The following is a 26653-nucleotide window of genomic DNA, read 5'->3' as shown; positions in this document are numbered from 1 at the left end:
GTCTTTCAGCTACAGTCTCAAGGAGCAGGACAAGATTGTCAACAGCAGACAAATCATGGTGAAACAATTATGATCTTGAAAGTCTGAGCAAAAGTTTTGCACATCAGCTGTAATGCCTCAGGCTGTCAGTCTACCATACTCAGTATCATCCCTCTGGCAGCAGCAGTAACAAGTGCATAAGGTATTTTGGTTCTTTGTTGTTGGAATGGAAAGCTTGTATATTAGGGGCTGATAAAATACACATGTAGTCCAAATACAGCTAGAGCAAGAGAAATTGATGCATCTATCCCAGAGCAAGGGAAATTGATGCATCTATCCCTCATCACAGATAGCTAGGATTATTGACACTTGAAGCCTGACCCAGAAACTGTCCCCACTTCCCTCATGTGTGGGAACAATACAGGCTGTACTCTGTTCCCAAGGTCACCACACCAGGATCCTCACTGCTCTGCCTCCTACCTTCCCCTGCCTGGGTACAGCTGGTGACCAAGAACTCTCTGCTGCACTACATCACTGTACCTGGACAAGGGGTAAGAAGAGGGTACCTCTTCTCCCCGCTTCTGCCCGTGAGGCAGATACTGCATGTCAGTTCTTACAGAAGACCAACAGAGGCAGAGCCCATGGAGGATTAGGAGCAAGGAAAATGAAACAAGTGATGATGACAGGTTCAGGTTTAGGCTCTATTGCTGCCTTCTGATCTTCAGTACCCTTCAGGAGCATGTGGCACCAACAGCTTTGTGTCAGCTGCCTGAGATCCTTCCTCAGTCACCATCAGGACATCCCTCTTGCCTTGCTCATTACATCCCTGCCTGGATGGAAGGACCCCTGCCAAGAAGTATTATTTAAAGCTTGCACCCAATATTTAAACTTGAATAACAAACACAACCACCACATTGTTCACAGTGACCAGGGAAACTAAAATTTCAAGGCAAAGATAAAAATCTCTGCCTTACTCATGTGAGTTGCAGATGACAACTACAAATCTTTTGAGAGAAATATCAGCAACATTTGTTTATCTCAGGTTTTCATCTAAGTACTGCTAAATTTAAAATCCATAAACAAGAAGGAGGATCTGCAACCTGGAGCTTTTGTCTGAACACCATTGCTGCAGGCTAAGATGCAGCACATATGGCCTCCTTTGATGCTGTGTGGTCCAGCTTTTTCCCAGAGTGTTAATGCGTGCTTGTTCCTAGCCTGTTCCAGAGAAGAGGACAGCAAGGTCTGGACAGCCTGTGAAGACAGACGTCTGGACAACATCAGAGGCTGTGGGTGAAAGCTGGCCTCTGCATGTTTGGCAAGTACTCTGCTCTTAGGCTGTTTTACCAGGTGTGGCCGACCCCACACATGCTTTTAAACTACAGCATCTGGAAGGGATTTCTAATGGCAGCACTTAAATCCTGACATGCCCTCATATCCAAGACCTTCGGGGCCCGCTTGTGTGAGGATTTCCCTTTCCCTCACGACTACCCGCTCTATCCCTGAGCCGCGGGAGCCTCCGCGTACCCGGGGCTGAGCTCCCCTGTGCGTGCTGCGGGGCGGGCTGCGGCAAGGAGACGGAAGGGAGCCCGCGGCCCGTCCTGCCGGGGCCAGCCGTCCCGGTGCCCCCGGTGTCCCTCTGGGCCATCTCCGAGCCCTTTCCAGGGCCGGCACAGCCCGCCGTGCTGCCCGGGCCGCCCGGCGCATGCGCGGTGCCGCCGCCGCGCGGTGGCTCCTGCGGGGACGCGGGCGCCGGGGCCGCCGCCGCGACGTGTTGCGCTCGGAGCCCCGCATGGGCTGTGCCGCACCGGCTGCTGCGGCCGCGCCGCTCCCGGCCGCCCTGCTGCGGCCGCGCCCGGCTCCGCAGGCTCCAGCTGTTCGCTGCGATGCTTTAAAGGACCTCTGCGTTGCCGCAGTTCATTCCGGGCTGCTCTCGCCTCCTCCTCCTCCCCACGGCTGCGAGCCCCTTCTTGAACTGCTCCGCACGTTAGCGCTGCTCGGTGCAGGCGGGCATTTCCATGCGAGCGCCAGCCGCCCGCTGCTGTGACCGGCATCAGCACATCGTCCACCTCCCGCTCCAGATCCGGAGCGACTTCATTACTTGGGGTGGTGCAGGGACCTTTTTTTCGGCAGGAAGGTCCAGTGTAAGTTTATTTTCGGCTTCCGCTCTTCTGCACCGGCCATCGGTTTTGTTCACCATCCCGCGGGAGCCGAGGGAACCGAAGTTGCCAGGTAAATGCCCCCTTCCTTGTCTGCAGTACTTCGGGAGGCGGCTCCGGTCTGCCTGGTTGCATGGCTGCTGCGCCGCTGTTGTACAGCACGGGTTGCGAAGCGGAGGCAGCGTTAATGGCACAGCTGTCACCGGGCATCTCGTGTCGCCGCCCGCCTCTCGTGATGTGGCTCCGCACGGCTGCGGGGAGCGGGAGGCTGCCGTGCGCCGCACAGCTGCTGCTGCCGCCGCTGCCGCCGGGGTCGCGGCCGCCCGGCCCGCTCGCACCGCGCTGCCCGGGGCGGCGGGGGGGCTGCGCGCCGGGCCGGCGGGGCCGGGGGAGCGCACGGTGCCGCTGCGGCAGCGCAGCCCGGCCGCGGCCCCGCCGTCACCGCTGTCGGTGTTGTCCCCGCAGGCCGGGCGGGCGCCGCCCGTCCCCGGGGAAGCCCGGCGGCGTGAGGCCGCCCGCCGCCGCTGCTTATGCAACACATCATCGATAACCACCCCGACATGGCCACGGCGCTGCTGGCGGGCGAGAAGCTGAAGGAGCTCATCCTGCCGGGGCAGCAGGATGACAAGGCGGGCGCGCTGGCGGCTCTGCTCCTCCAGCTGAAGCTGGAGCTGCCCTTCGACCGCGTGGTCACCATCGGGACCGTCCTCATCCCCATCCTCCTCGTCACCCTCGTCTTCACCAAGAACTTTGCCGGTAAGGGCGGCAGGACGGGCAGGGTCGTGTCCCAGTGGCTGCTAAACGAGGCCACTGGTGCTGAGAGATGTTAGCCAGCCCTCGCCTTGGCGGGTGGGGACAGCGGGAGGGCGGCAGCGGCCACTGCCTAAGAGCCATTTGTGCTCAGGAGGCGGCCGCTGCCCTTCGTCGTGGCGGGCAGGACAGTGGTGTTGCCCTGGCGGGCAGGGCAGTGGTGTCGCCGTCCTGGCCGCTCCCTAACGGGGAGAGCTGCTGCCTCTTGCCTTGGCTGGCGGGCGAGCGGTGGGGAGGGATCCCCAACCACCCCCCTTGGCGAGCAGGCCCGGGTCACTGGCCTGCAGGCAGCAGTAGCGTGGGGAGGTGTCCATTGCCCAGCAGCAGCTGAGAGCTGGCATGGGTGACACAGCAGGCTAATGCTTCTTGAGGTGGATCCTGGACAGGTCCTGAGCTGGACCCTGGCTGATGTCAAGTGTTGTCCTGATGTTACTTCAGGCATCTACAACGTGAGTGTTAACTGGCCTGCCAGGGAAAGGCTGATGCTTTCATGGAGACTGATGCTATATATGGAGCCCCAGTCAATGTGCTTTGCCATATTGTGACAGTGGAAATCCTTGGTGTCAGTTTCTGCTGAGGGCCGACATCTTGCATAAACTGGTAACAGTTTAAAAAGCCTGGTTTGAGTGCCCATCACCACCAGTCTCAGAAGGTCAAGTTTTGGTGAGCCTTGAAAATTACTGATCCAGTAAACTGTTATGACACCTTTTGGGCCGCTATTGAATATGTAAACATTGTTTTGCTGTATGGATTATAGGCTTGATGAGTGTAGCTGCCAGTGCATGACTGCTTTCAATGTTCCTTGAGGCTCCATACTGAAGATCCATGAGAAATTATTAGCACTTTAATGTACAGGACTGACCTGGCAGTCTGTATCTTGTGAGGTTGGTGAGAATTGGCTGTATTCAAACCAGAATCAGGCTCTTGCTTTGCATGCTGCTTTGGGATTGACTTCCAACACTTAATATCCTTAATACTTGTTTTCATTATGAGGTAAAGTTAAATCACCTAGAAGAATAACTGCTTGCAAATGGAGTCTGGAGATTTTTCCTAATTATAGTTAAAACTTTTTCGATCTACCTCAGTTTTTAAAAAACATAGATATGAAGCTCAAGATCTTAAGCCACAGTTAATAAGAACCTCATCTTTTGGATGGTCTTCTGGAGGTATCTTGGAGAAACCATGTTTACAGGGCACATGAAAACTGACTCTTCATAGCAACTGAAAGACAGGTTTCAAGGTCACCCTTGAGGATCCTCTGTGGAATGCAAGAGTTTTGTGATCCCTTCCTCTGTAGAGAACTAAGCTAATAAAAAGGCAATCCTACAGCAGCTCACGAGAGTACATACTTACACATATGTTTTCATACTGTTTGAAATGTACAGATTTGAACCTCAGTAGGCCTAAAGACAACCTTGGATGCAGGCAAGGTCATGTCCCCCATCATGTGTGTTCCTTGACATAGTGCAAGATTCCTAGGAGAAGCCCTTTGATTTGACTCACTGCTTGGTCAGCCAGCAGGAACTTGCTCCACATGAACAAGTCATCTGAGACTGCAGATTGTGGAGGAAGAATCAAGTCTGAGACTCAGATTTATACAGTGGATGTCCCTCTCCAAGGCTAAACTGTAGTCCACACACATACAGAAGAAAGAGAGCCTATTTAATTTGCTTGCATCTGCCTGTATTTCCGCTGCTGAGTTTATTTTGTGCTGTGGAAGACTATTCTCTAGGCTGATAGTTGTGTTCCAGATTTGTTTTTCAGAAGGACTGAAAACAATATCACTTATGCCTACTTATGGGCTGTGTATGCTGATTTGACCCAGTAAGATAGAGAGCAGATAAAGTAGCCTATTGTCTCCTGCTGGGACAAAACTTACAAGGCAACACAGAAAAAACACCCTTATGTCTCTGGGAAAATGTGGGATAACATTTTTCTCTCATATGATGGTGTATTTGTTCAGATGGTCTGCAGTTAGAAAAATAATATGAGAAAAAGAAAAAAATTATGCAAGAGAATGTAATAGAAATTCTTTAGGGGTCTAATAAAACTAGATACTTTTTTTCGGCTTGAGTCAAAGAGTTCAGGTTCACTTCTGCTTCCACGGAGTTCAAGAGCAGAACTTACATTAATTTTAATGTGATCTTAATCAGATGTTGCTCTTTTAACAAAACTGTTTACTCAGACTTCTCTACTAAGTCATGCTTGTCCAGAGATACTGACCCTGGTAATAGCAATAGTTCAGCTGGATTTGTACTTACTACTGATTCTACAGTTTGTGTTTTTTCACTCATACACTGTCACTGATCTTGAAAAAATTCTAACTTTGTTTGCTTTGGATACTGCTCCTTCTGTGCAATTTAAATAGTAGCTGTGCAAGTACAAACTTTGCTGATGTAATTGAGTAAAGTACCTACTGCCCCTTGGTTGTGAATATCATAGTAGCTTCCCAAACTTTGCTTTGGGCCCTTGTATGCTTATCTTTACTTGCTATTATTTCTCATTCTGTTAATGATATCCAGTGCAAGCCGTGTGAAGATACCATCATGTCACTAAATTGAAAACAAACCCCTTTTCTGGGGTCTGTACCATCTTACTTAATCAGTATCGGTAAAACTTTTGGAACAATGATGTGTGCACTTGAGACATTAAAGTGTAGTTGTCTAAACGCAGTGGTTTCTCACAAAACCTTTTTGCTCAGGATTGGAAGAACCCTCATGATCAGTGGGTAGAGGAGATATCTCACTGATTGACCTTTGAGTTTATGTATATGCAAAGTGTAGCTTAAAGTGCAGTCAAGACCAACTATACAGTCTGTCTAACAAGTGTAGTGAGAATTGCTTGGCCAAGCAGGGTGGGTGTCCTGCCCTGGGGCTCTGCAGAAGGCACTCCACCATCGTGGGAAGCCTGGGAGTCCCCAGGCAGCAGTAAGTCTTCTGGGGCCAGAGGCTGCAGGGAAGCACGTATGAAAGCAAAGGTCAGCCCTACAACAGAGGATGCAGGAAGAGCATGGTGTTTATGTAAAAGATTGTAATTGACAATCTTAAAAATCATTATGTCTGTAGTATAATATATTGTTTGCTGTATTTTTCCTGTGGCTGAAGATAAAGTTATTTAGTTAATTCTGTTGTTTTAGTGCCATGGGCGAAGTCATTGTTTAGGTAAATGTGTGTGCTCTTCATGTAAGTGATTTGTTTGCCCGTGAATTGGAGTGTTCTGATCTTTACATCTCTTTTGAGAAATTACATGACAAATGTCATTTTAGTAGCATAAGAGCCAAGACCTAATTGTTTAGCAGATACTATGCCAATATTCTGAAAAAATCACAATTCATCTGAACTTAATGTGTTACAAAAGACTTTAAACTAGATGTTGTGCTTTTCTTCTCTTAAATGTATCATAAAGTCATAGAATGGTTTGGATTGGAAGGAACTTTAAAGATCATCTAGTCCAACTCCCTGCCATGGACAGGGATGCCTTCCATTAGACCAGGCTGCTCAAAGCCCTGTCCCCTGTCCAGTGTGGCCTCGAGCAGTTCCTTGAAGAGATGGGACATCCACAACTTCTCTGGACAATCTGTTCCAGTGCCCCACCACTCTCACAGTAAAAAATTTCTTCCTTATATCCAATCTGAAGCTGCCCTTTTCGTGTTTAAAACCATTGTCCTGTGATACAGGCCCTGCTAAAAAGTTTGTCCCCATCATTCTCAAAAGCCCACTTTAAGTACTAAAAGGCATCAGTAAGGTCTTCTTGGAATCTTCTCTTTTCCAGGCTGAACAACCCCAAGTCTCTCAGCTGGTCATAGAAGTCCATCCCTCTGATCATTTTCATGGTCCTCCTCTGGTCTCATTCAGGCAGATCTTTCCTGTGCAGAGGGTTCCAGAGCTGGATGCAGGACTGCAAGTGGAGTCTCATGAGAATAGAGTAGAGGGCTCTTGACCTGCTGGCCACCCTCCCATGTTATGCAGCCCTGGATGCTTGGTGTCCTTACAGTCTGACTCAGGGTGAAAAAAGGGGCTGTCATCTTTGGTGTGCTTTTGCCCTATGAATGAATCCGTAATGTAGCTAAAATATATTGGGAGATAAGATTTTGTTTCCATACTTCACTACTAGATGGCAGTGCATTTGGGGTGGAATTGAACTCTGTGCAGAGGGAAGGCAAAGACACACTACCAGGATGTGCTCCTGGAAGTTAAATTCAGGCTGCAAAGGAGGCAGTAAGAGTCTGACCATTGATTTCAATGGGGACAAGAGTTCACTCTGATGGCTGAAGTAAGATACGATTCTTTCCACTGGCCTCCACTTCCTAAACTTTTTCACAGGAGGAAAGAAAGTCACTAGTAGCTAACCTCCTACACTGTTATTTCTGAGTCTCCTAATTCTCCTTTGTTTTTCAAGCAAACCAGTGTGATTCCAGAAAGGACACCCCTAGAAAGTTAATTAAAATAAATCCATGAGCCATATTTATACTGAGCATAAGATCATCATAAAGTCATTGAAGAGCAATATTCAGCTGCCCAACAGAAAGAAAGCCCACGTGAGCAGTCACAAAAGAATTTCTAAAATTCACCCATGAACAGACTTTGTATAAAACCGGCATATCCTCTGTTTAGAGGCCAGTGTATGATGACCTTGAGGATAATAAAGAAAGTTTTTCTCTCACCTAGTGGACAGAATCTTTATTTAACTGTGAGTTTCCTGGTTTCCTGGAGTCACAGGGCTCTTGGCCCTGGTGACCATGACTACAGAAGGCAGCATAGGCTAAAGGAATCCTCTCCTATAACAGTGTCCTTGTTGAGGTAACAATCCGTGCAGTTGGTGGTCCCAACAGAACTTTGGTTTTCTTTGTTTTTGTTTGAAAATTACTGCCTTAAAGACAACAACTAAATTTTTTTTGTTTAAATATGAGAGCAAATGTGTTTGAAATTGTGTCAGAACAGTGACATAACCCCCATCGCACCCTGTATAGTCTTAGGCATCTTCTGGAGAGCTTATGCAGGTGTATATGCAGTGCTTTGCAGAGGTCCATGCTTGTATTTGACCCTGTGGAGGTTTGATTTCTCATACCTAGTTTTTTATTTCCTAGAAGTTAGTTATTCCTGTGTAAACTAGAAGTAAAATACAACCAATATGAATGGAGAGTTCAGATTTGATAGTACTGCTCTGTCCCAGTGCATGCATAGGTGACTGTACCAGGAACTGCCTGGTGGTAAAGCAAATTTTGTGTCTGTAAGTATAGGTTGTCGCTTTTGTCTTTCCGTTTTAGCTGCATTGAATCCTGCTGGATTGTTCCCTTTCCTACAATAAAGGTTTTGGGGTTCTTTTTATTGAAAGTGTTTCTTTGTTAACCTAAGTCAGTCTCAGGTTAATACTTAGTGAAAGAAATGGTAACACCAAAGTTGTAACTAAGAGTTAGAAGGTAAGGGTTTAAGGTACATAGTCTTAGTCTAGCTATAGTCTGTGTTGATTTTCAGAAATGGATTTTAGTTACAGTGTTTCAGTATCTCCTGTCAAGGCATGGTCAGTCTGGAGTGATATGGGTATAGATAAACAGGATTAGTCTGTCAGCCTTTCCATTTTCACTTCCTTTCCAAAATGCACAGAATGTGGAGTATTAGACTGCAACATTCACTGCCAGTTTTAAGTGGGTCTGTTTGATGTTCTATGTGGTTTTTATCCTTCAGTCTCCCTGGTTTTGCCATGGTACTAGAGCACACAGTGCACAGCCACAGGTAGGATGCTGCTGGGTCGGCAAGTGCTGTATCCTGTCCTCCCTGAGTGGCAGTGGTGCTGCCAGCAGCAGGTGGAGCCTTTTGTAGTGAGCATCTCATGGCATTTGCTGAACTTCCAAGACAGGGTTCTGTAATCCAGTAGATTAAGAGACACTTGGCTTTCATGATGTGCTGCTTAGTTTTTTTGTATCGCTTAATGTTTTTGTGAGTGGTTTAAATATTCCAGTTCAGTGTTGTGCTGGGTTCAGAAGCAACCCCATCAATAATGTCTGTGGGAAGTTCTCTCTGTAAGGGATGAGAGAGTAGTGGGTTCCAAAGGAGATTAAATTGCCAGCTTTGTTGTGTTAATTTCACAATATTGAAATATTTTGGTTTCCAAACTGATGTTGTCACAGTATTGCTAAGTCATATCCCTCTTGTACAGTGCCTCATGCTTTCTCTTCACAGAGAATTATTCTTTGCATTTTGCAATCATGTTTGCTTTTCCCACCAAAGCTGTTAAATGTCAGTACTTTATTAAAATAAAGCAAAGCATTCATCCAGTTGATTTTTATATTTCAGTCAAAAGCCAAGCTTTGGTATTGGTTTTCTTGCTAGGTTCTTGAAACAGTGCCTACAAAATACAAAAAAAAATTGTTCAAAAATACTGTATTTCTATGTCTCTTAGCAGTTATATAGTTCAGCCCTCTACCATCCTTCTGCTAGAAATTTTTCATAAGAAAGCAATGGAAGGAAATAGTAAGTTTAATGAAGTGTCAGTTCAAGGTTCAAGGTTTTATTTTCTGTTTTGTAATTATTTGCATAAGCAATGCTTACATTACTGTGTAATACAGTATATGCATGAGTTCAATGTCTTTTTCACTTTTCACCCTACAGGATGTTTGAAATAGTATATGTCAGATTTTTATATTATGAGATGCAGTTTTATTTTGCATTTCGGGTCAACTTTCCTAATTTGTATTTCGTAAATTGTGGCAGGATATTTACATATGCTTACTTAGGTGAGTTACCTAATAGATAGCTTTTGATATAACTCTCCATTTTTTCTCTCCAACTGCACTTAAAGAAGGTGAAGATGACATTTTCCCAAGTGACCGTTGTTAGTGCTAAGAGTAGAGAGCCAGATTGTTTAATGTATGACAAACTGACGACACCAGTGCAGAAATTATTTCTGAGGTGATATTAGCAGAGAAAAGAGAATTTAAGGAGTGTCACAGTACTACTTAAGTGCTTTCTTGGCACATATTTTTAAAAGAACTAAAATGGTAAAAGCACCCACAGGCTGACATCAGTTCAGCTGCTGGCTGTTTGCATTGCTGATGGAATTTTTCCCAAAGGATAAGGGCAGTTTACACACATACAAACACGAGATGTGCACAAGATAAACTAGCTGAGACTCTGAGTCTTGACCATTTAAAGATTTTGAAGTTAAACAGGTGAATGGTAAATAGAAAGGTATTCTTGAGGAAATGCATGAGCCATACCTGTGTAATCACTCCACTGCAGTTCCTAGCAACTGCAGATATTTTTCTGTCATAAATTCCATTTCTCAGACTTCATCAACACACATACATAATCATTTTTTATGTTTCTAATGACCCTGTTTGCATTATTAAACCCTTCATTTTTTCAAGAGTCATATGTGGGAAGAGGTCCAAAATATGGATGAAATTTAGCTTACAACATGCTTTCAGAGAACCAACAGATTTAACCAGATGGTCAAAAATATTTTTGTTTAAGAGCTACTTAATTTATTCACCTTTGTCAAGAGGAAACCTTGTGAATAAATAAGAGTAAGGTCAAGACTGTTTTTCAAAGCTACCCTGAAGTATTTGAGGCTCTTTGTTGTCTCTAAACTAGATAGAAATCACGCATCCATGATGTATAGGAAATTTCAGCTTGTGTGGTTTCTTAGAGCTATAAAAGTCTTCAGGAAGAATCTGCATCATCGCTGAGTTCCTTGGGTTCTCTCGGTATTAAAAATAGCTGCAGTGGACATCCTCAGTATGTATACATGTTTAATTACAAAAGCTGAATAATTTCACAGCAGACTGGCATGATTCTTGTAGATTCCTTTTTTCCCCACATGATACAGGATTTATTCTAAGAAAAACATTGAAATCAGGGCACATATTTACATCATTGGGGATTTTGTCCCAGGCATGTATTATACTCTTGCATTTCAATGGGGAAATGCAGCTGTTCATGACGATAGCAAGCTTTGGGGATTTGTTTGCTTTCCTTTAGTGGCACCAAGCCTGTAATGCTGACTCAAAGCTCCTGGAGTAGCGCTGCAGCCAGGTGCTGGGATGTGTGGTGTGGTTTGTGCAGCTCAGAGCTCAGTGACTATTTCTGGAGCATTTTAGCTTTATGATGAAGTAATTATTTCACATTTTGAGGTTGAGGTACCTTATCTTCTGTGAGATGCATGTTTTCTTCAGGAGGTGAGGAGACCTCCACACTGGAACTGGCAGAGCCCCTGGGAGCCTTGGGTGGCGGATTCTTCTGTCTCTGCTGTGATGAATCGAAATAGTTCTGATACTTCACAAAACCCAATTTCTCTACTCACGGAGGAACCGGTTTTCCAAAAGCACTAGACCAGACATCTCTGCCCTCTAAATACTATGTTATTAAAATAATGTTATTACTTAATGAGATAATTGTTGGTCTTTTCTTCTTTTTCAATATGGACTTTTCCGGGTGCTGTGTTTAAGCCAAGAGGTACTTAATACAAGCCATCTTTTTAATTTCTAGTCATTAAATAACAGTAATGCAGTAGAATGAACCTGCTGTTTCTTGTTGCTTCCTGTGGTTGTATTTTGTACTTGCCCCTTGATTTAAGAAGCCAGCATTGTTCATGTATCGTTGGTTTCACTGGATTTTCATGATTCATTTCATTTCAGCATTTATTCTTACAGTTTACTTCGGGTATTACTCCACATTATCATACTGTCTGAGTGCATGTAGTTGCTTTGGGGTTTCATCTCTAGAGGGCAATTTTTGACCTTTGCAAAACATTAAAATATTGTTTTCACACCTTACTACTTCTCCTATGCAGAAGATCTGTACATCACTGAAATTCCACTCACCTCCTCATGTAAGCGCTAAATTTAGAAGTAAATGTTATTCAGATCTCTTTTGTAGGACTGGCTGCGTGGCTGAATTTCATTAATTATATTTAATTAATACATTCCTTTAAATTCAGATCTAAGCTTCCCTCAAATCCCGGCATCAATAGTCCAGTCACTATAAATAAGCTCCCTTTTCAGTGACTTTACCATGGCCACCACATGGTAGACGGCAGCTCATTATTGAGGAAACATTCCTCTATAGGAGCAGCCTAAGGGATTTCGTTTAAGTGTTTCTGCACCTTCCACATAATAGTTGCTATTTCCAACATATCAGACAAGCAGGAGCAGGTGCCTTTTCCTCCTGACTAACCTGGGCAGGTGTAAAAAGCCTCAGATTGCAGGTAAGGGTGAGCATACCAGCTACTTTTAGAAGAGCCAGTATCTATTACATACAGGGAATATGTTCTGTAAGTTTATATCTACACTAGGAAAGTGCATTGTTAATTCATTGATTCTACAGATCCAAAATATATGCAGTTCAAGCAGCTGTCCTGCAAGGCAAAAAGACCCAAAGTGGAGATAAGGGAGACCTGCTGCTACCCTTGCAGTGCAGTTACCCTTATGGTACCTATCAGTCTTTGAAATTGCTACATCTCACTCATTATGACTAATTCTTATAGAGTATAGGCCAATAAAAGCTAATAGCAGCAGTGGTTTCCTATCTCATTTTTTCAGGGACTCTCTTTTCAAGATTTTTTTCTTAAACAGGACAAGTGGTTTCAGAGATTGGGCAAAAAAGGCTTACCTTACCTTGCTGATCATGGAGAAATTTGTACCTTAGGAAGACTTCATGGGCATAGAACCTGTATTCAGATTTGGAAAGAATATTCCCTAAGAAAGGTAAAGGTATTGTCTTTTCATTTCAGTAAAACTAGTAATTCTTAATAATTAGCTTGCCAAGTTAAGGCTTGGTTTTCTGGATGTTTTCTCATTCATATGAGTAAACTCAGGGAGTTCAATAGGACTGTATGACTACAGTTGATACACAAAAGTAATTTCAGGGATCCATCCTTACTCTGTACTAACTTCTAACCTTTAAACATCCTTTAAGTAAAGTAGTTGAAATAAACTAGTTAAATTGAGTTTTTCCTTTTGCTGACAGTTAATTTGGGTATTAGCTAGCATTTGTTAAAATCATTCAAAGCAGACTTACGTATTCCTTGTGGGCTGTGTGACTGGGATAGAAAACATGTATACTGTTTAGATAATATTTTACTTTCTTAGACTACATTTTCAACCTCAGTAACATGAATGTTTTTTATTCTTTTTTCCAGAGAGAAGAGGATCCAGGACATTTCTTCTTTTCCATTTAAAAATTGCTGAAAAAGTACTAAATAAATTATTTCTGTTTCTGAAAATAAACAGTTTGCTACCTGCTTTCTTGTGCAATCCTTTTAGGAAGATTAATGAGGCATGTATGTCAGATTGCTTACATGTATGTGCCACAAAGCAGTTTGATAAGGAATACCCTTGTTAAATACTGGCATTTATTGCTGAATTCAGGGAGTTTCTAATTTATTTTGTCTGTTAGAAATGCGTGTACTGGGAGGTGATGGGCAGGGAGATTCAGAGATTCTACCTAAACATTGAATTTCTCCTTAGAGACAAGTGAGAGGACTGCACAAGGAGTGCTGCAGAGATCTTGACTGGATTGCCAGCTTATCTTCACAGGCAGGTTGGGCACAGGTATGAGGATGGTTTAGCAGCTCTCTTCAAGGGGGCAGAATGCCAGTTGCTAGGAAGCACTAGGCTAGGGTGAGTCTGTAGTATATTTAACTCAGTAAGTGTACTTATCAATATACTTACCTAATACTTAGCTTGGGTCTGCAGCATGAGTGTTGAGACACTTGTCCAGGGGCTGGGAGATCCAGCCTGTTCAGCAGCACCAATCACCAGTACTGCTGCCTATATCCAGTGTGGGGTAATGGCAGTCACACTGAATGCTTACTAGATCCTTGAAGGAATCTTCACACAAGAGGCATACTTACCTTTGCCTTGGTGTAACAAGCACAAGATTTTTCTTTTTTTTCATTTTTGAATTATATTTTCTGAAATCTGTTTCATTTTCTCTGTCTGCTGTTGGAAAATTTTACTGTTTCTTCTGTGTTACTCAATTACTGCACTGGAATGCTAAAATCATGTATTTCAGTGGGAAGATTAATGAGGTGTGATTTCTTTTTCTAGAGTAAATGCATAAAGCTGGAGGTCACAGGAGGCATATGCTGTTTGTTATCATGGTTTATATTTTGCTTTGGGCAAATATACTTTATTCCACTGGGAATGCAGTAGTTACAAGAAGTCATTTGCCCAGTTATGTAGGAGCATATACTGTTTATTAGTAATATTTTCTTTTCTTTGTAATGCCTACTAAAGCACTCTAAATGTGTTCTCCACATTTACTTAAATAACTTTTGCTCATAATAATATTTTAGAAGCTTTATAACTACAGCATCAGTTCTTCAAAGAGAGATGCATGTGCCAGATTTTACGCACTGTGGTAATCACATAGACTTAAGGGAAATGCCCAATGCATGCAGTTCCGTAAGTCTTTTCAGGAGCAGGTCTGACTTTGTACAACATTGAATGCTAAGAGATTGTCACTTTTATCTTTAAGTGGTGAGTGTGTTAGACGTGATTCACTCACTTTCCCAAGAAGACCTGTAAAATCTTGACTTTGCATAGACAATGGAGAATGATGCCTATCTAGAGTTTCACCATATCTTCTTGTCAGTGTCATTTCTGTGTACCATAAACCAGGCCACATTTCTTGCAAAGTCTTTCTTGTTATAGATGGGCAAGTACACACATGTATGCACACACACACCCCCCCACACATGGCTTCCTTGGTGAGCTGTGCTTCTGGCATCTCTTCCTTCATTTGAGATGCCATAGTGAGGCCTGAGCTCTAGCCACGTATATGTCTGTGATAGCCTTCTAGCTGTATTTTACTGGATGTGTTCTTGGTGCAACTGGCCATTGCATTCATTTTTGGAAATGGCCATTTCTCAAAAATGAAAAAATTACTGCTGCATGGATCAGCCATTCTTGCTGGACATGACCTAAAGAAGATGAAAATTCACTTTGAGGACAATCAAGCATTGTCCCTGCCTGAGCAGGATGCACAGGCAGGTTGAGTAGCTTCTGTCTTTCAAGGTTTTCAGACTGACAAAGCCTTAATCAAGCTGGTCTGAAACCAGTCTTGACCCTGCTTTGAGTGGGATGTGGGACTCAGCATTTCTATGATTCTGCATTGGAGTATAACTTCAGGAAATGGTGTAGGAACAGCTGTCATCAGATTTTTCCATTGGCAGCTCCATTTCCAGATCTGAGATTCATTTCTGTAGTGGGAAGTTTTACAGGAGTTGCAACCCCAAACCTCAGCATTCCATCCCCTTTCTTGAGGAATCCATAACCTGGAGTATTATAACTCCAGTTTGAAATTTAGCAGGAGATTTATTTTTCTAACATATTTTCACGCCTAGTACTTGCAGCCTGAAAAATGGTGTTTAATTCAGGGCCTCTCAAAGAGGACAGTCAAAGGATTATTGAAGTATATGGAGGTTGGGGAACTACTGAAAGTAGGTGGCTGACCTTGGATTGGGAACAGTCGGAGTGGGAGCATGTGCCTGCAGGAAGCCCACAAGCATTTCTACAAGCCTTTTCTAAAAGCAGTGGACTTGACAGCTCCTATCTTCAGTACTTTGACTTCACTCCTTTCCATACTGTCTGCTTAGATTTTTTCTAAAGAGTATTTTTGAGCACAGCCCCTTCCTTTTCCCTCCTTGAAATGTCTTCTGCACCTTGAGTGTCTTCTGCAGCCATACACTTTCATTCCCCTGAGGTATGACTTCTATACCACAATACCTCCTGCAAGTCACTTCTCTCCATTAAAGTAATACTTAAAGTGATAGGATGAGATGGTGCAGAATGGAGCATGTGAAAAAACTTAGCTGCTGAGGGATTTTAATCTTTCAAGTGGCATAACACAATCAGTTATATTACACAACTAAGTAATTCTGTGTTGATTATTTCATCTTGATTGCATGTCTGAAAAATGCAGTGAGATCTCTCTCCTACCTTATCCTAGAGGATAGTTCTGTGGATTTCTAGAAGCTACTTAGGTGCATAGTGAGCAGGATAAAATGTATTTACGTACAATTGTTGTAAACATCTGACATATTGAAAAAAGGGAAACGAAGCTTCTTAGTGTGCATGCTTAGGCTTAAATTAGTATAAAAAAACTCATATTGCCATAAAGGACCTTTTTTCCCAGTGTAGTAATTATTAGGAATATAGCTTTCAAGGAACAGAGGGGCAGATTATTTTTATGGGCTTTAGACTAGACAACATTTTGAGAGGGTGACCAATCCACTTAGCCATAATAATGGCTATGCTTTTAACAAATTCTCTTTACAAGACCTTACTTCCTTGTATTTTTCCTACACAACTGAACAGTTACACCATACACAATTAAATTGTGGCGTCTCAGGAAAAAACTGTTTCATGGTGGCTGGAATGGCTATATGAGAAAGGACCTTCATAAACAGCTTAATAATTTTCAGGGTGCAAGAAGAGTATCAATAGGAACTGTCTATATTTATAAATATTAAGTTAAAAGCAAGTAATTTTTTTTTGTATTGCATGATCAAACATCAGAGCTATGGTTTTAACACCTCTGCAATCTTTTTTTAATGCTACTTACCTATCAGGAGAATATTGTAAGACCAAAAAAAAAAAAAAATCTGCTGTGCCTTCTTGAAATTGCATTAAGCAGGGGTCTCACAGCTAAGTGAGTTATATGTGTGAGAACAACTTGTTCCTCTGCTGTCCTCATCAGATCTGCATGTTCAGATCCAGCTATGTGTTATTGCCAACTTTCATAACGAACAGGATTATTTATTGACATGGTGGGGTTTTTTTCATTAATTAATGATGGACACAGGCTGCAGTAGAAAAGAAACAGTTCCATACACTACCATACCTGGATCAAACACCTTCAGGGTGTTTTTTAAATGCCAGGTTAAATACTGCCATTTCCTGAGAGGTAATATTCGCAAAAGCTAACTCAAACCCTGGTGTGGATCCTGCTTGGCAGCCTCTTGTCAATGATGAGAGACAGGTTCTTTGTCCAGGCAACAGCTAAATGAGTCTTTTGCTTTGGATCAGTTCAGAAGGGAATTCCTCTCTTCTCCAGTGTCTGGACAATTTTCTAGAAGAATGAGCTTCCAAGTCTGATTGTATGCTTTGTGAGTCAAGTTCTGTGGCGAGAGGGTTAAGCTAAATATCCCTGTGGAGTAACTTTACCAAAATTTATGGCATTCTCTGACAGTGAATAGGGCTCAAAGATAATGCCAAGAGAGGTTGTGGCAGCCCCATCCCTTGAAGTGTTCAAGGCAAGGTTGGATGGGGTTTTGAGTAGCCTGGTCTAGCAGAACGTGTCCCTACCCATGGCAGGGTGGCTGGGACTAGGTGATCTTTAAGATCCCTTCCAGCCCAAACCAATCTGTGATTCTATGATTCTGTATTAGAAAATACTGTTTGAATAAAATTGTGTTGTAACCCCACTGCTCCCACTTCAGTCAGTTATCAAAAGTCCAACTGACTCCACAGAGGATTGGTTTTCATCTGAAGGGTCTTGGGATTTACATATCATACAATGAAAATCATGCCAATTTTACAAATATGCAAAGAAAATTCTAGACTAGTATCAACAAGGTACAAAACATTGACTAAGCGTGGGACACCGTGCTCAGGTGGCCAAATAAATTAGAGGTCTTTTACAACCTCACAGGCAATTGATAAAAACATGTTTATTAGAGGAGAAGAGAACAAATTCTTGTAAATTGACACTTGCTTTTCCTACTGGTTGGGACAGCCTCATTTTATAGCCTGTAATGCAGCTGGTCAGTCCAAACTGGACTTGTGAAGTTCTTCAGACTCGTTTCACCAAAGCAGTGGCAATGGATAGAGTGCCAAGTTAGTCTCTCAGTGACCTGTCCAATGTGAATGTAAATGTTAAGACATTTTCATTTGTTTCTTTTTTTTTCATTTATAATAGAAAAATACGTTGGATTGTTGTTGTATATATATACAATTTTGGTGAAAGTCACCCTAGCTTTTGGGTCTCGGTGAAGAGAACTGAAAGAACTGTTCAGTTTATTTGATGGTAGCAACTCATGCATGAATCCAAAAATAATCCTTTTGGCTGATTTGTAGGAATACTTGTTGTTGTTTTCCCAAGTATTTGTGATGTTGAGACCTAGGAGAAATGAACCCATGTATGCCGCAGGAAACTTGGTTTCAAATTGGAAAGTTTTACTGGGCTTAGGGATGCCCAGTTCAAAAAAAATCTGCTTATGAGAAACATAGCAGGCTGCTTTGCCTTTTTTTTTTTCCCATGGGAACATTTTTACATAGGAATCTGTTTGGTCTCCTGGGGAATTCTACAATAAGTCTTAGATAGTAGGAGATTAAATTTTTTGTATGCATCCCATCATGGGTAGGGTTGGGAGGGCATGTAATTCTGAACCAAGGGAGTCAGTGGGCCTTTTTCTTGTAACACGTCTGTAAGTACACAAAAATAGTCTAAATGGAATACTTTAAGCTCTCCTCTGAGACTGAAGTTAGATGATTTTAAAATAGTCTTCAAAAGCCATATTAAAGAATTTGCAGGGCTTACTCACTTTACATGCTGTCTTGAGTAGCAACATTTATTCTGTCAACTCTGATTAAGCTGGTTGTATTTTTAGGAAAGAATCCTCACTGAATCACTTTTTAAAAAAAAGACAATTTTTGTGCAGTTCTCAGCATGTAAGTCTCTCTAGGTCACGGAAGAGGTTTATACCTCCACACCAAAGAACTAACTTTTGATTTGCTCACACGTGAAAAGTAACTGGTCAAGTAAGGAGTCGTTTGTTAAGCCAAAAAGATTAGGGGGAGTTGCCTGTCAATTTTTAATATTCTATTTGTTATCAATATGAAGTCATTTGTTTTCGTCTTTATTATTAAGAGAAAAGTGCCACCACTCTCTTCCAGGGAGCTGTTCTTGATCTGAATTGTAGACTACATTCAGAGCTGGAGCAAGCTTGGTGATCTTGAGTGATTCTCAAGTTAGGAGAACATGCCTCCTCCTATGGGTCTCATTCTGGGTTTTTTAAAGTGTACCAGAACACTGTAAAATATATTCTCTTTGTTCTACCTGTCAAAACATGAAAACATGGTGTTCCTCTTTGAACAGGCTGTCTTCATAATGGTCATTGTTCTTTGGGAAATTAATGCTGCTTTTGCTTTCACAAGTTTTTCTCTCTTTCTTTCATGTATTGCTAGAAAAAATTTGATCATATAAGAACATAATTTATCTACTGGGTCAGGATAAAAGTCCCTTTATCTCAACATCCTGATCCTGATGGTAAAATACAAATGTTTACCAAGGAATGTTAAAATAGACAACTATATGGTGTAATTTCCATTGACAAACCCTTCCACCTTCCAACAGAATATGACTTGAACATTTCCTGAGAGAAAAATTGCATCACTGTGTATTTAGTAATGCTTGCTATACTTTTTCTTCTCTTACTTTGTCTGATTTATTTCTTGATCCACAGTATTTGTTTATTCTGTAGCACTGTCTGATGGCAAGTTGCATTTAATTGCGCGTTGTGTAGAAAAACCCAGTGTTACAGTTTTAAATGTAGAATTAAATTTTCATACCGATAAATAGTTAACACACCAGATTCTGTCCTGGTCAGTCACACTTTAATTCAAAAATACTAGCTGAGAGGGATACAGTTGACTAAATCATTGTATATCTTGAGTTTCATTTTTGTTCTACCATATCAAATGAGTTGAATTTGTCAATAATAATTAGAAATGATGCCTTAAGCTACATCTAACTTTTTTCTGTTTAGAACAATGTTTAGCTGGGATGAACCTTAAATTTCATCTAAATTTCAGCATTTGCATGGAACATCCTCAGCTACTGACTTTGTAGTGAATACCAGGTCTTTTAGCTTTACAGAGTTCACGTCACAGTTGCTTAGAATATTGTTTTTAGAGAGGTAATTAAACCAAAATACGTATTTCTTGCTGATATTTCTAATTCAGGTTCATTCTAAAACTTTCAGGTAAATAGTTTTGCCTTAGGGCTTGTGGGGATATGTGCAGCCTGAGCTGACTAATAGATGTGGAGGGCTTAATGGTCATGTAAAGATACAGTAAAAATAAAATTGATATAATTTGAAATGTTTATTTTCCAGAGCTCCTTTTGTAGGTTAAATGCACAGCAGTGACTTTTCTCTCTGTTATACAGAGGAGCCAATATACTGTTACACACCACACAACTTCACCCGCGATCAAGCCTTGTATGCCAGAGGATATTGTTGGACAGAATTAAAAGATGCCTTGCCAGGAGTTGATGCCAGCCACTGGCCCTCCTTGTTTGAGCATAAGTTCCTACCTTATGCACTGCTGGCTTTTGCTGGGATAATGTACATTCCAGCTCTGGGCTGGGAATTTCTGGCCTCCACTCGACTGACTTCAGAGCTTAATTTTTTGCTTCAGGAGATTGATAACTGCTACCACCGTGCAGCTGAAGGGCGCGCACCAAAAATAGAGAAACAGATTCAGTCCAAAGGCCCAGGGATAACTGAGAGAGAGAAAAGAGAAATCATTGAGAATGCAGAGAAAGAAAAAAGCCCTGAGCAGAACTTGTTTGAGAAATATCTGGAAAGAAGAGGACGAAGTAACTTTTTAGCTAAGCTTTATCTTGCAAGACATCTGTTCATCATCTTTTTAAGCATCATACCAATCACATACTTATCCACCTACTATGCTACACAGAAGCAAAATGAATTTACATGTGCACTAGGGGAGCCTCCAGACAAAACGAGCAGCTCCAAATTGCACATCAGAGTGAACTGTAAACTGCCATCTGTCCAGCTCCAGCGGATTATTGCTGGTGTAGATATCGTTCTCCTCTGCTTCATGAACTTGATAATCCTCATCAACTTGATTCACCTCTTCATATTTCGCAAGTCTAACTTCATATTTGATAAACTGAACAAAGTTGGAATAAAGACCAAGAAACAGTGGCAGAAATCCCAGTTTTGTGATATCAATATTTTGGCCATGTTTTGTAATGAAAATAGGGACCACATAAAATCATTGAACCGTCTGGATTTTATTACAAATGAAAGCGACCTGATGTACGACAATGTGGTACGCCAGCTGCTCGCAGCACTGGCCCAGTCCAATCACGATGCCACTCCAACCATGCGTGATTCAGGGATTCAGACCATAGACCCAAGCGTTGATCCAGCAGACATTGATGCTAATGAACAACTCATCATTAAGAGACCAAGGAAGAAGATGAAATGGATCCCAACTACCAACCCCCTTCCCCAGCCATTCAAGGAGCAGTTAGCCATTATGAAGGTTGAGAACCATAAACCTGATAAACCGAAGCCTGTGCGGAGAAAAACAGCGACAGACAGCCTTATAGCTCCTTTGTTGGAGTCTGCTGCAAAAACCTCACAGCAATCGTCCGCTCATAAGAGCGAGCCAAACGCCATGCCAAGCACAAGCGGTGAAAAAAAGCACACACGGCACTTTTCCTTGGATGTTCATCCATATATACTTAGTAGCAAAAAACCCAAGCCAGAGGTTCAAGCCATCCCCTCGATGCCTACATCAAAAAGCCAAGAGGGTGGATTTTTAAACCAGGAAGAGAATGTTGTAGTGCATGTTACCTCCTCTCTCAAAGGTACAGTATGCCATAATGCCCATACTACCTCCACAGACCATAACTTACATAGCAATCTTAAGGAACTCAGAGTTTATTGAAAGTGTTTGACCTACCTTGCTAGATTTGCGGATAGCTAGTAATCTCACAGCTTGCAGGCCTCAGAAATAGAGATTCTCTCTCTTTAACAACTATATGGAGGGTAAGGATTATTACAGGTAGAGCTGTACAAAACAGGCTGCAGGCTGTTGGTGTGGGTAATGTTTCAAATGTTAGCAGATTTTCACAACTACAAATGTGGTCATGCTTTGCCAAGGAAATGAGGAGCGTTTGGCTTCCATGATACCCTTCCTGCTCTACCAGCACCTGGCACGTTTCAAATCTGCCTTATTTTCAAGTCATATGGAAACTACCGTGGTAGATGACCAGTACTCTGAGCAGCAATAGCCCCTGAGGAATGTGGGAGACTACTAATGGCAGTTAAAACTGCCTGTGGAAAAAATACCTCTTAAACTACCAACTCTTGGGGGCTGGCATATATTTGTCACCTAGAAAATCAAAACTCAGCTCATTGACGTTGTTCTTCACGCACACTAAATTGCCCTGTGTCATATGTGGACCAGAGGATGGATGGTCTGAAGTGTGGGTGCTGGTCAGGGATTCAGGATTTCTGCCATTCCCTTACCATGTGGCCTCACAGGAGGTGCTCTTTCTGTTCTTCAGTTTCCTCTGTGTGTCATGTAAAGCCTGTCCCTTTCTTAACTCAAAGGAGTGTTTCAAATATATCAATAATTGCTAGGTGCTAGAGTGATGAGGAAAGCCATTTGAGCATTAAGAAAAGTGATAGATCAGTAGATAAACTGATAGACAGATATCTTCTTGTTTATTTTTGTAAGCTACTGACATAAGAAAGAAGGACTATGCAGTTGAAGTTACAGAAAAATCTGTACGTACTTAAAGCAATGGCTCTCATCTCATTACAAGCTAAGACCTCCCTCTGGGCTTCGACAGACTGACATCTACCGTCACCCCACTGCCCAGCAAAGAAGTGATTTGAGGTATAAAAGTTTCTGTCACTTCCAAATCCCTATGCTCCTTAGAGCCCTCCAACTCCCCAATGTGCATGTGAGCTATTCTACAGCATTCCCTATCCAGTCACCTGCTCTGATTTCAACTCCTCGAAACTACTGGGGTTTTCTGGTCTCAATTACCTTCATCTAAATTAGTGCTTGAATATTTTGAGGGCAAAAAATTATTACTGGAGTTTTGGGGCTCTGTGACTCCCCATTCACATTAAAAATTTTCAACTTTGTTTTTGAGTTAGACCTACATTGCAGTCCATCAGGTAAGGTAAACTTATAATTTCTGGAAAGAGACTTCAGTTTATGTCAAATTGCTGAGTTCTTTCTACAGACAAGTGGTTTACAATGTGTAACCACTAGTTTTTCACATTGAAAATATCAGTGCCTTTTCTATTCCATGCTGTGGATTTCAATAGTCATTACGTTTGTTAAAACATTAAATCATAATGTTTAAAAAACACTGGCCAGACTGTAGAGGGGAATAAATATACTTTTCAGTTGGTTTTTTTCCTTCATTTTACAAAAATACCATTCACATAAGGAAGCATGAGCATGCATAGAAAAGAGAGATTTACAAACCCCATTTCTTGTTTGTGCTGTTTCCCTGAGCTTTCAAGCCTGTTGTTTTGAAACAGTCCTGTTTGGATTTCTCAAAGGATCCCAAGGAAATTCAGTTTGGGATCCACTTCCTATCCCACTGAAATCAGTGGCAAGACCACCAATGACTTTTATTGGTTCAGGACACTCCTCACTGATAGACTGGAAGGGTGAAAGACTACCTGTCCTTTATCTGGCTGTTTTGTTCTCTTTTAGATACCCCTCATCCTGCAAAAGAGATCCTATACTCATCTGAGACATGCAGAACTGTGCCTGCTGCTGCGGCTTTCGTCACGTGTAACCACAACCATATAGCCACAACTGCTGCTGCCACCAGTATGGCTTTGAACCAGGTCAAGCCAGAGCCAACAGCTGCACTGAGCTGCAACCCAGCCCACCCTTTGCTGCACATCAACACGCTGTACGAGGACCATGAGGAGGAAGTTTCAAACATAATGGACAATGGGATTCACTCACCAACTGACGCTGGGGAAATGCTGTCCGTCCCTACCCCGAAGCAGATCAGGCTGGCGACGTTTGACGAGCCCATGGCGATCGTGAGCTCGGTGGAGTACTGACAGCCCCGGGCGGCCTCGGGCCAGGCCCACGGCCACGGCAGTGCTGGCCATGGTCCCTCAGCAATGCAACTCACTGCATGAGCATGGAGAGTTTTCTCACAGACTATAGCTTCTGGTAATAACACCAAACGGTTTTTCAGGATCACGTCATAAGCACTGTCAGTCATTTGCAAAATAGAATAAAAATCTGGTGGAAATACACCTTTAACACTAAGACAACCATTAGCTCTAACTCTAAACTATAGCTTCCTGATTTAAAGGGGAATTAGCACAATTTATGAACTTTAAGAGTCTAATGGCATGCCACAGCAATTTTAGCAAGTGTTTAAATCGTTTGCATTCAGAATCACTGATTAAAGTTAATATGGAGATGAGGTATAATTTTTTAATGGCAGCAGTTAAATAAGAGTTCTTTTCTAAGCAGGGATGATTTTTTTTTTTTTTTTAATTCAGGATTATGGCAAAGCTATATGCAAGCAAAATTTGTGTTTTATTTGTTTCTTTAGCTCACTGGTGTTGGGCTTGATGGAGACTTAGCTGAAAGGGCCTTACTACCACCAGCATTTAAGTGCAAAAAGATTGATACTCTCAATCTCTTGCATTTATAAATGAAAATACCTGAAGTATGCCCCGCCCTTTAACATGCTTATATGTTTGATGGAAGATGATTAAATTAAGAGTTTATTTTTTTAAATATATTTTACCATGGAAAAAATTACTTTAATAACTTTTCAAACCAGGTGTTACTTTTAACAAAATGTGTAGAAGAGAGTCATTGTAGCTGCTTATTTTTTCACAGTGTATTTATGAACCAGGTTAGAAACTTTCATGGGTGCTTCACTGATACGAAAAATCTTACGGAGGTCATTACAAAATATCTTACAAAATGTGAAACCAGCAAACCTGTTTTCAAATAACACACAGTTAAAGAAGTCTATGAATTTGTTCTGCAGATTTGGCTAGTCCTTGATTCAGCACAAATTAAGGCCATGGATGACACTGAAATGACTCATGTCTAAAGCTAAGCACACACTGAAATGGCTTTGCTGGATCTGGGCTCTAGTGCAGGCAGACAAGAATCCTGCAGTATGTGCTATCACTGAATCAGTATTTGCCATCCTTGGCTCAAAGCACATCTTCATGCCCATCTTCCTATAATTACGATATGTGTGATTTAATAGAAAATTCTAGTATAACTAAAACGTCTATTAAAAGTGTATCATGCAATAACCATTCTCAGAAAAATTATAGTGAAACAAAAAAGTGACTGTGTTAAAATAATATTCCTAGCTGCATTCAGAATTACAGGCTGTGTGTATTTGCTTCAAAATTATGTATAATGGTAGAAAAAAATATGCAGCACAAATATGGGACTGAAATCTCGAGTTTATTTTTAATTTATTACCTCAGACATGGATATATTATACCAATATTTAATGAAAATAGCACTGAAAATAAATGCCTATTATTCTGAATATTTTAATGTGTACTACTTCCTAGCTTAGTGTTACAACCCACCTCTAAAGCAGGGTAACTGAGGTTCTTGCCAATAGGTCCGTTGGGGTGGATTAGAGTGAAATGACACTGAATGTACATACATGAGGCAGGTTTATCTTAAAACAATTTGGTTGCACTGGAAAGGAGGTATGTAGCCATTTTGGTTCTTCTCTATACAATTATAAAAATATGGCGAAGAAAATATATAAGGAGAAGAAAGAAAGAGAAGGAAAGGACAAGAGTAGATAGTGGGGAGGAAATATGTCACTGCCCGTGGATCAGGCAAAAAGTCTTGATTGTTGCAATGTATGTCCATGGGTGGAGTCATCATAGCAGTCTTGATCTGTTGGGGTCAGGACCCACACAACAACGAGTTTGACAGCTTGTATACATTCAGGCTTATGTGAGAATGCCCCAGTACTTCCCCTGGGGGGAGGTTTTCTTCGGGGGGGTCTTTTGATGGTTTGTGGCCCCTTCTAATGACATGACTGCTTCTTTGGCCCTGCTTCTAACCGTGTCAGTTCTGCCTCCTTAGGGAGGAATACCTTCAGACCTATGTGTGAACGCCCAACACCTCCCCTGGGAGGGAGTTTTACACTGTCAGCCTTACTGGGGGAGAGGAAATTGGTATGATGAAAAGCATTACCCCACCTCTGCAGGATATGCTTCTTAACAGCCTTTTACCTTATCTGGCACAAAAATGCTCTGTTTAAGACATCAATCACAGGTTATCAGGGAAACAATAGCAGGGCTCAACCAGCCCATCCAAGCAAAGTTCAGTCCATTGCACATAGTTACATACAATGGGGATGTTATGATAAGCAGTATGTGGGACATGTCATTTACATAATGTAAAGCCACCACTCCCCCTTACATTACTTCAGTTGTGCCCAGCTGCATGGCCTCTTTAGCCTGAGCAGCCCGATAATGGCAGCAAGGCATGGGACAGGTACTGCAGACAGGGCAGAGGGTTGGGGACAGCTAGAGGACCTGGCTGTAACACCCCGAGGTCTCAGAGCAGTGTGGCATGCAGTTGATGGGGGACATGGAGCTGGGTCCTGGGCTGCTGGGAGATAGGACTGCAATGGCTCCTGCTGGCTTGTCTCCTTCCAGCCCTGGGAAAAGGCACTGGCATGATTTTAAATAACAGATCTGCACCTGCATAGCCTGGGTCTCATTCCACCCAAGGTACAGGAGTGGAGCATCACCTGTGACAGGACTGCAGGCAAGGTCTGTGCCTAGCCTGATGGGTTACTGCCAGTCACTCAGAGTCACCTGAAAGCAATGGCATGTAGATTCTGGAGATGAGTCAAATGCCCCACTGCAATTTTTTAGATGAATTAAAACCATTA

At 42.3% G+C, this 26653-nt stretch overlaps 1 protein-coding gene across 6 annotated transcripts; it reads left to right on the top strand.

Annotated features, from left to right (window-relative positions):
* Nucleotides 1–1738: 1738 nt before the first annotated feature.
* On the top strand, nt 1739–25279 carry PANX2 (pannexin 2). Of its 6 annotated transcripts, none has more exons than XR_007203047.1 (5): nt 2117–2208; nt 2601–2891; nt 20117–21568; nt 22444–22605; nt 23443–23467. XR_007203047.1 is itself a non-coding variant. In XM_048300664.1 (5 exons), the coding sequence occupies exons 2-4, from the start codon at nt 2666–2668 to the stop codon at nt 22561–22563; spliced, it is 1710 nt and encodes a 569-aa protein (XP_048156621.1). In that variant the 5' UTR covers nt 2117–2208; nt 2601–2665; the 3' UTR covers nt 22564–22605; nt 23443–23525. The 6 variants fall into 6 exon arrangements, 5 of the variants coding, with proteins under 5 accessions (XP_048156618.1, XP_048156621.1, XP_048156617.1 ...); XM_048300664.1 differs by having other exon boundaries at nt 22532–22605; nt 23443–23525; XM_048300660.1 differs by lacking the exon at nt 22444–22605 and having other exon boundaries at nt 23443–25279.
* Nucleotides 25280–26653: the final 1374 nt, after the last annotated feature.

This window comes from Corvus hawaiiensis, chromosome 4 (genome assembly GCF_020740725.1).
Source record: "Corvus hawaiiensis isolate bCorHaw1 chromosome 4, bCorHaw1.pri.cur, whole genome shotgun sequence".
Taxonomy (NCBI): domain Eukaryota; kingdom Metazoa; phylum Chordata; class Aves; order Passeriformes; family Corvidae; genus Corvus; species Corvus hawaiiensis.
This window is presented reverse-complemented; position numbering and strand designations above follow the sequence as displayed.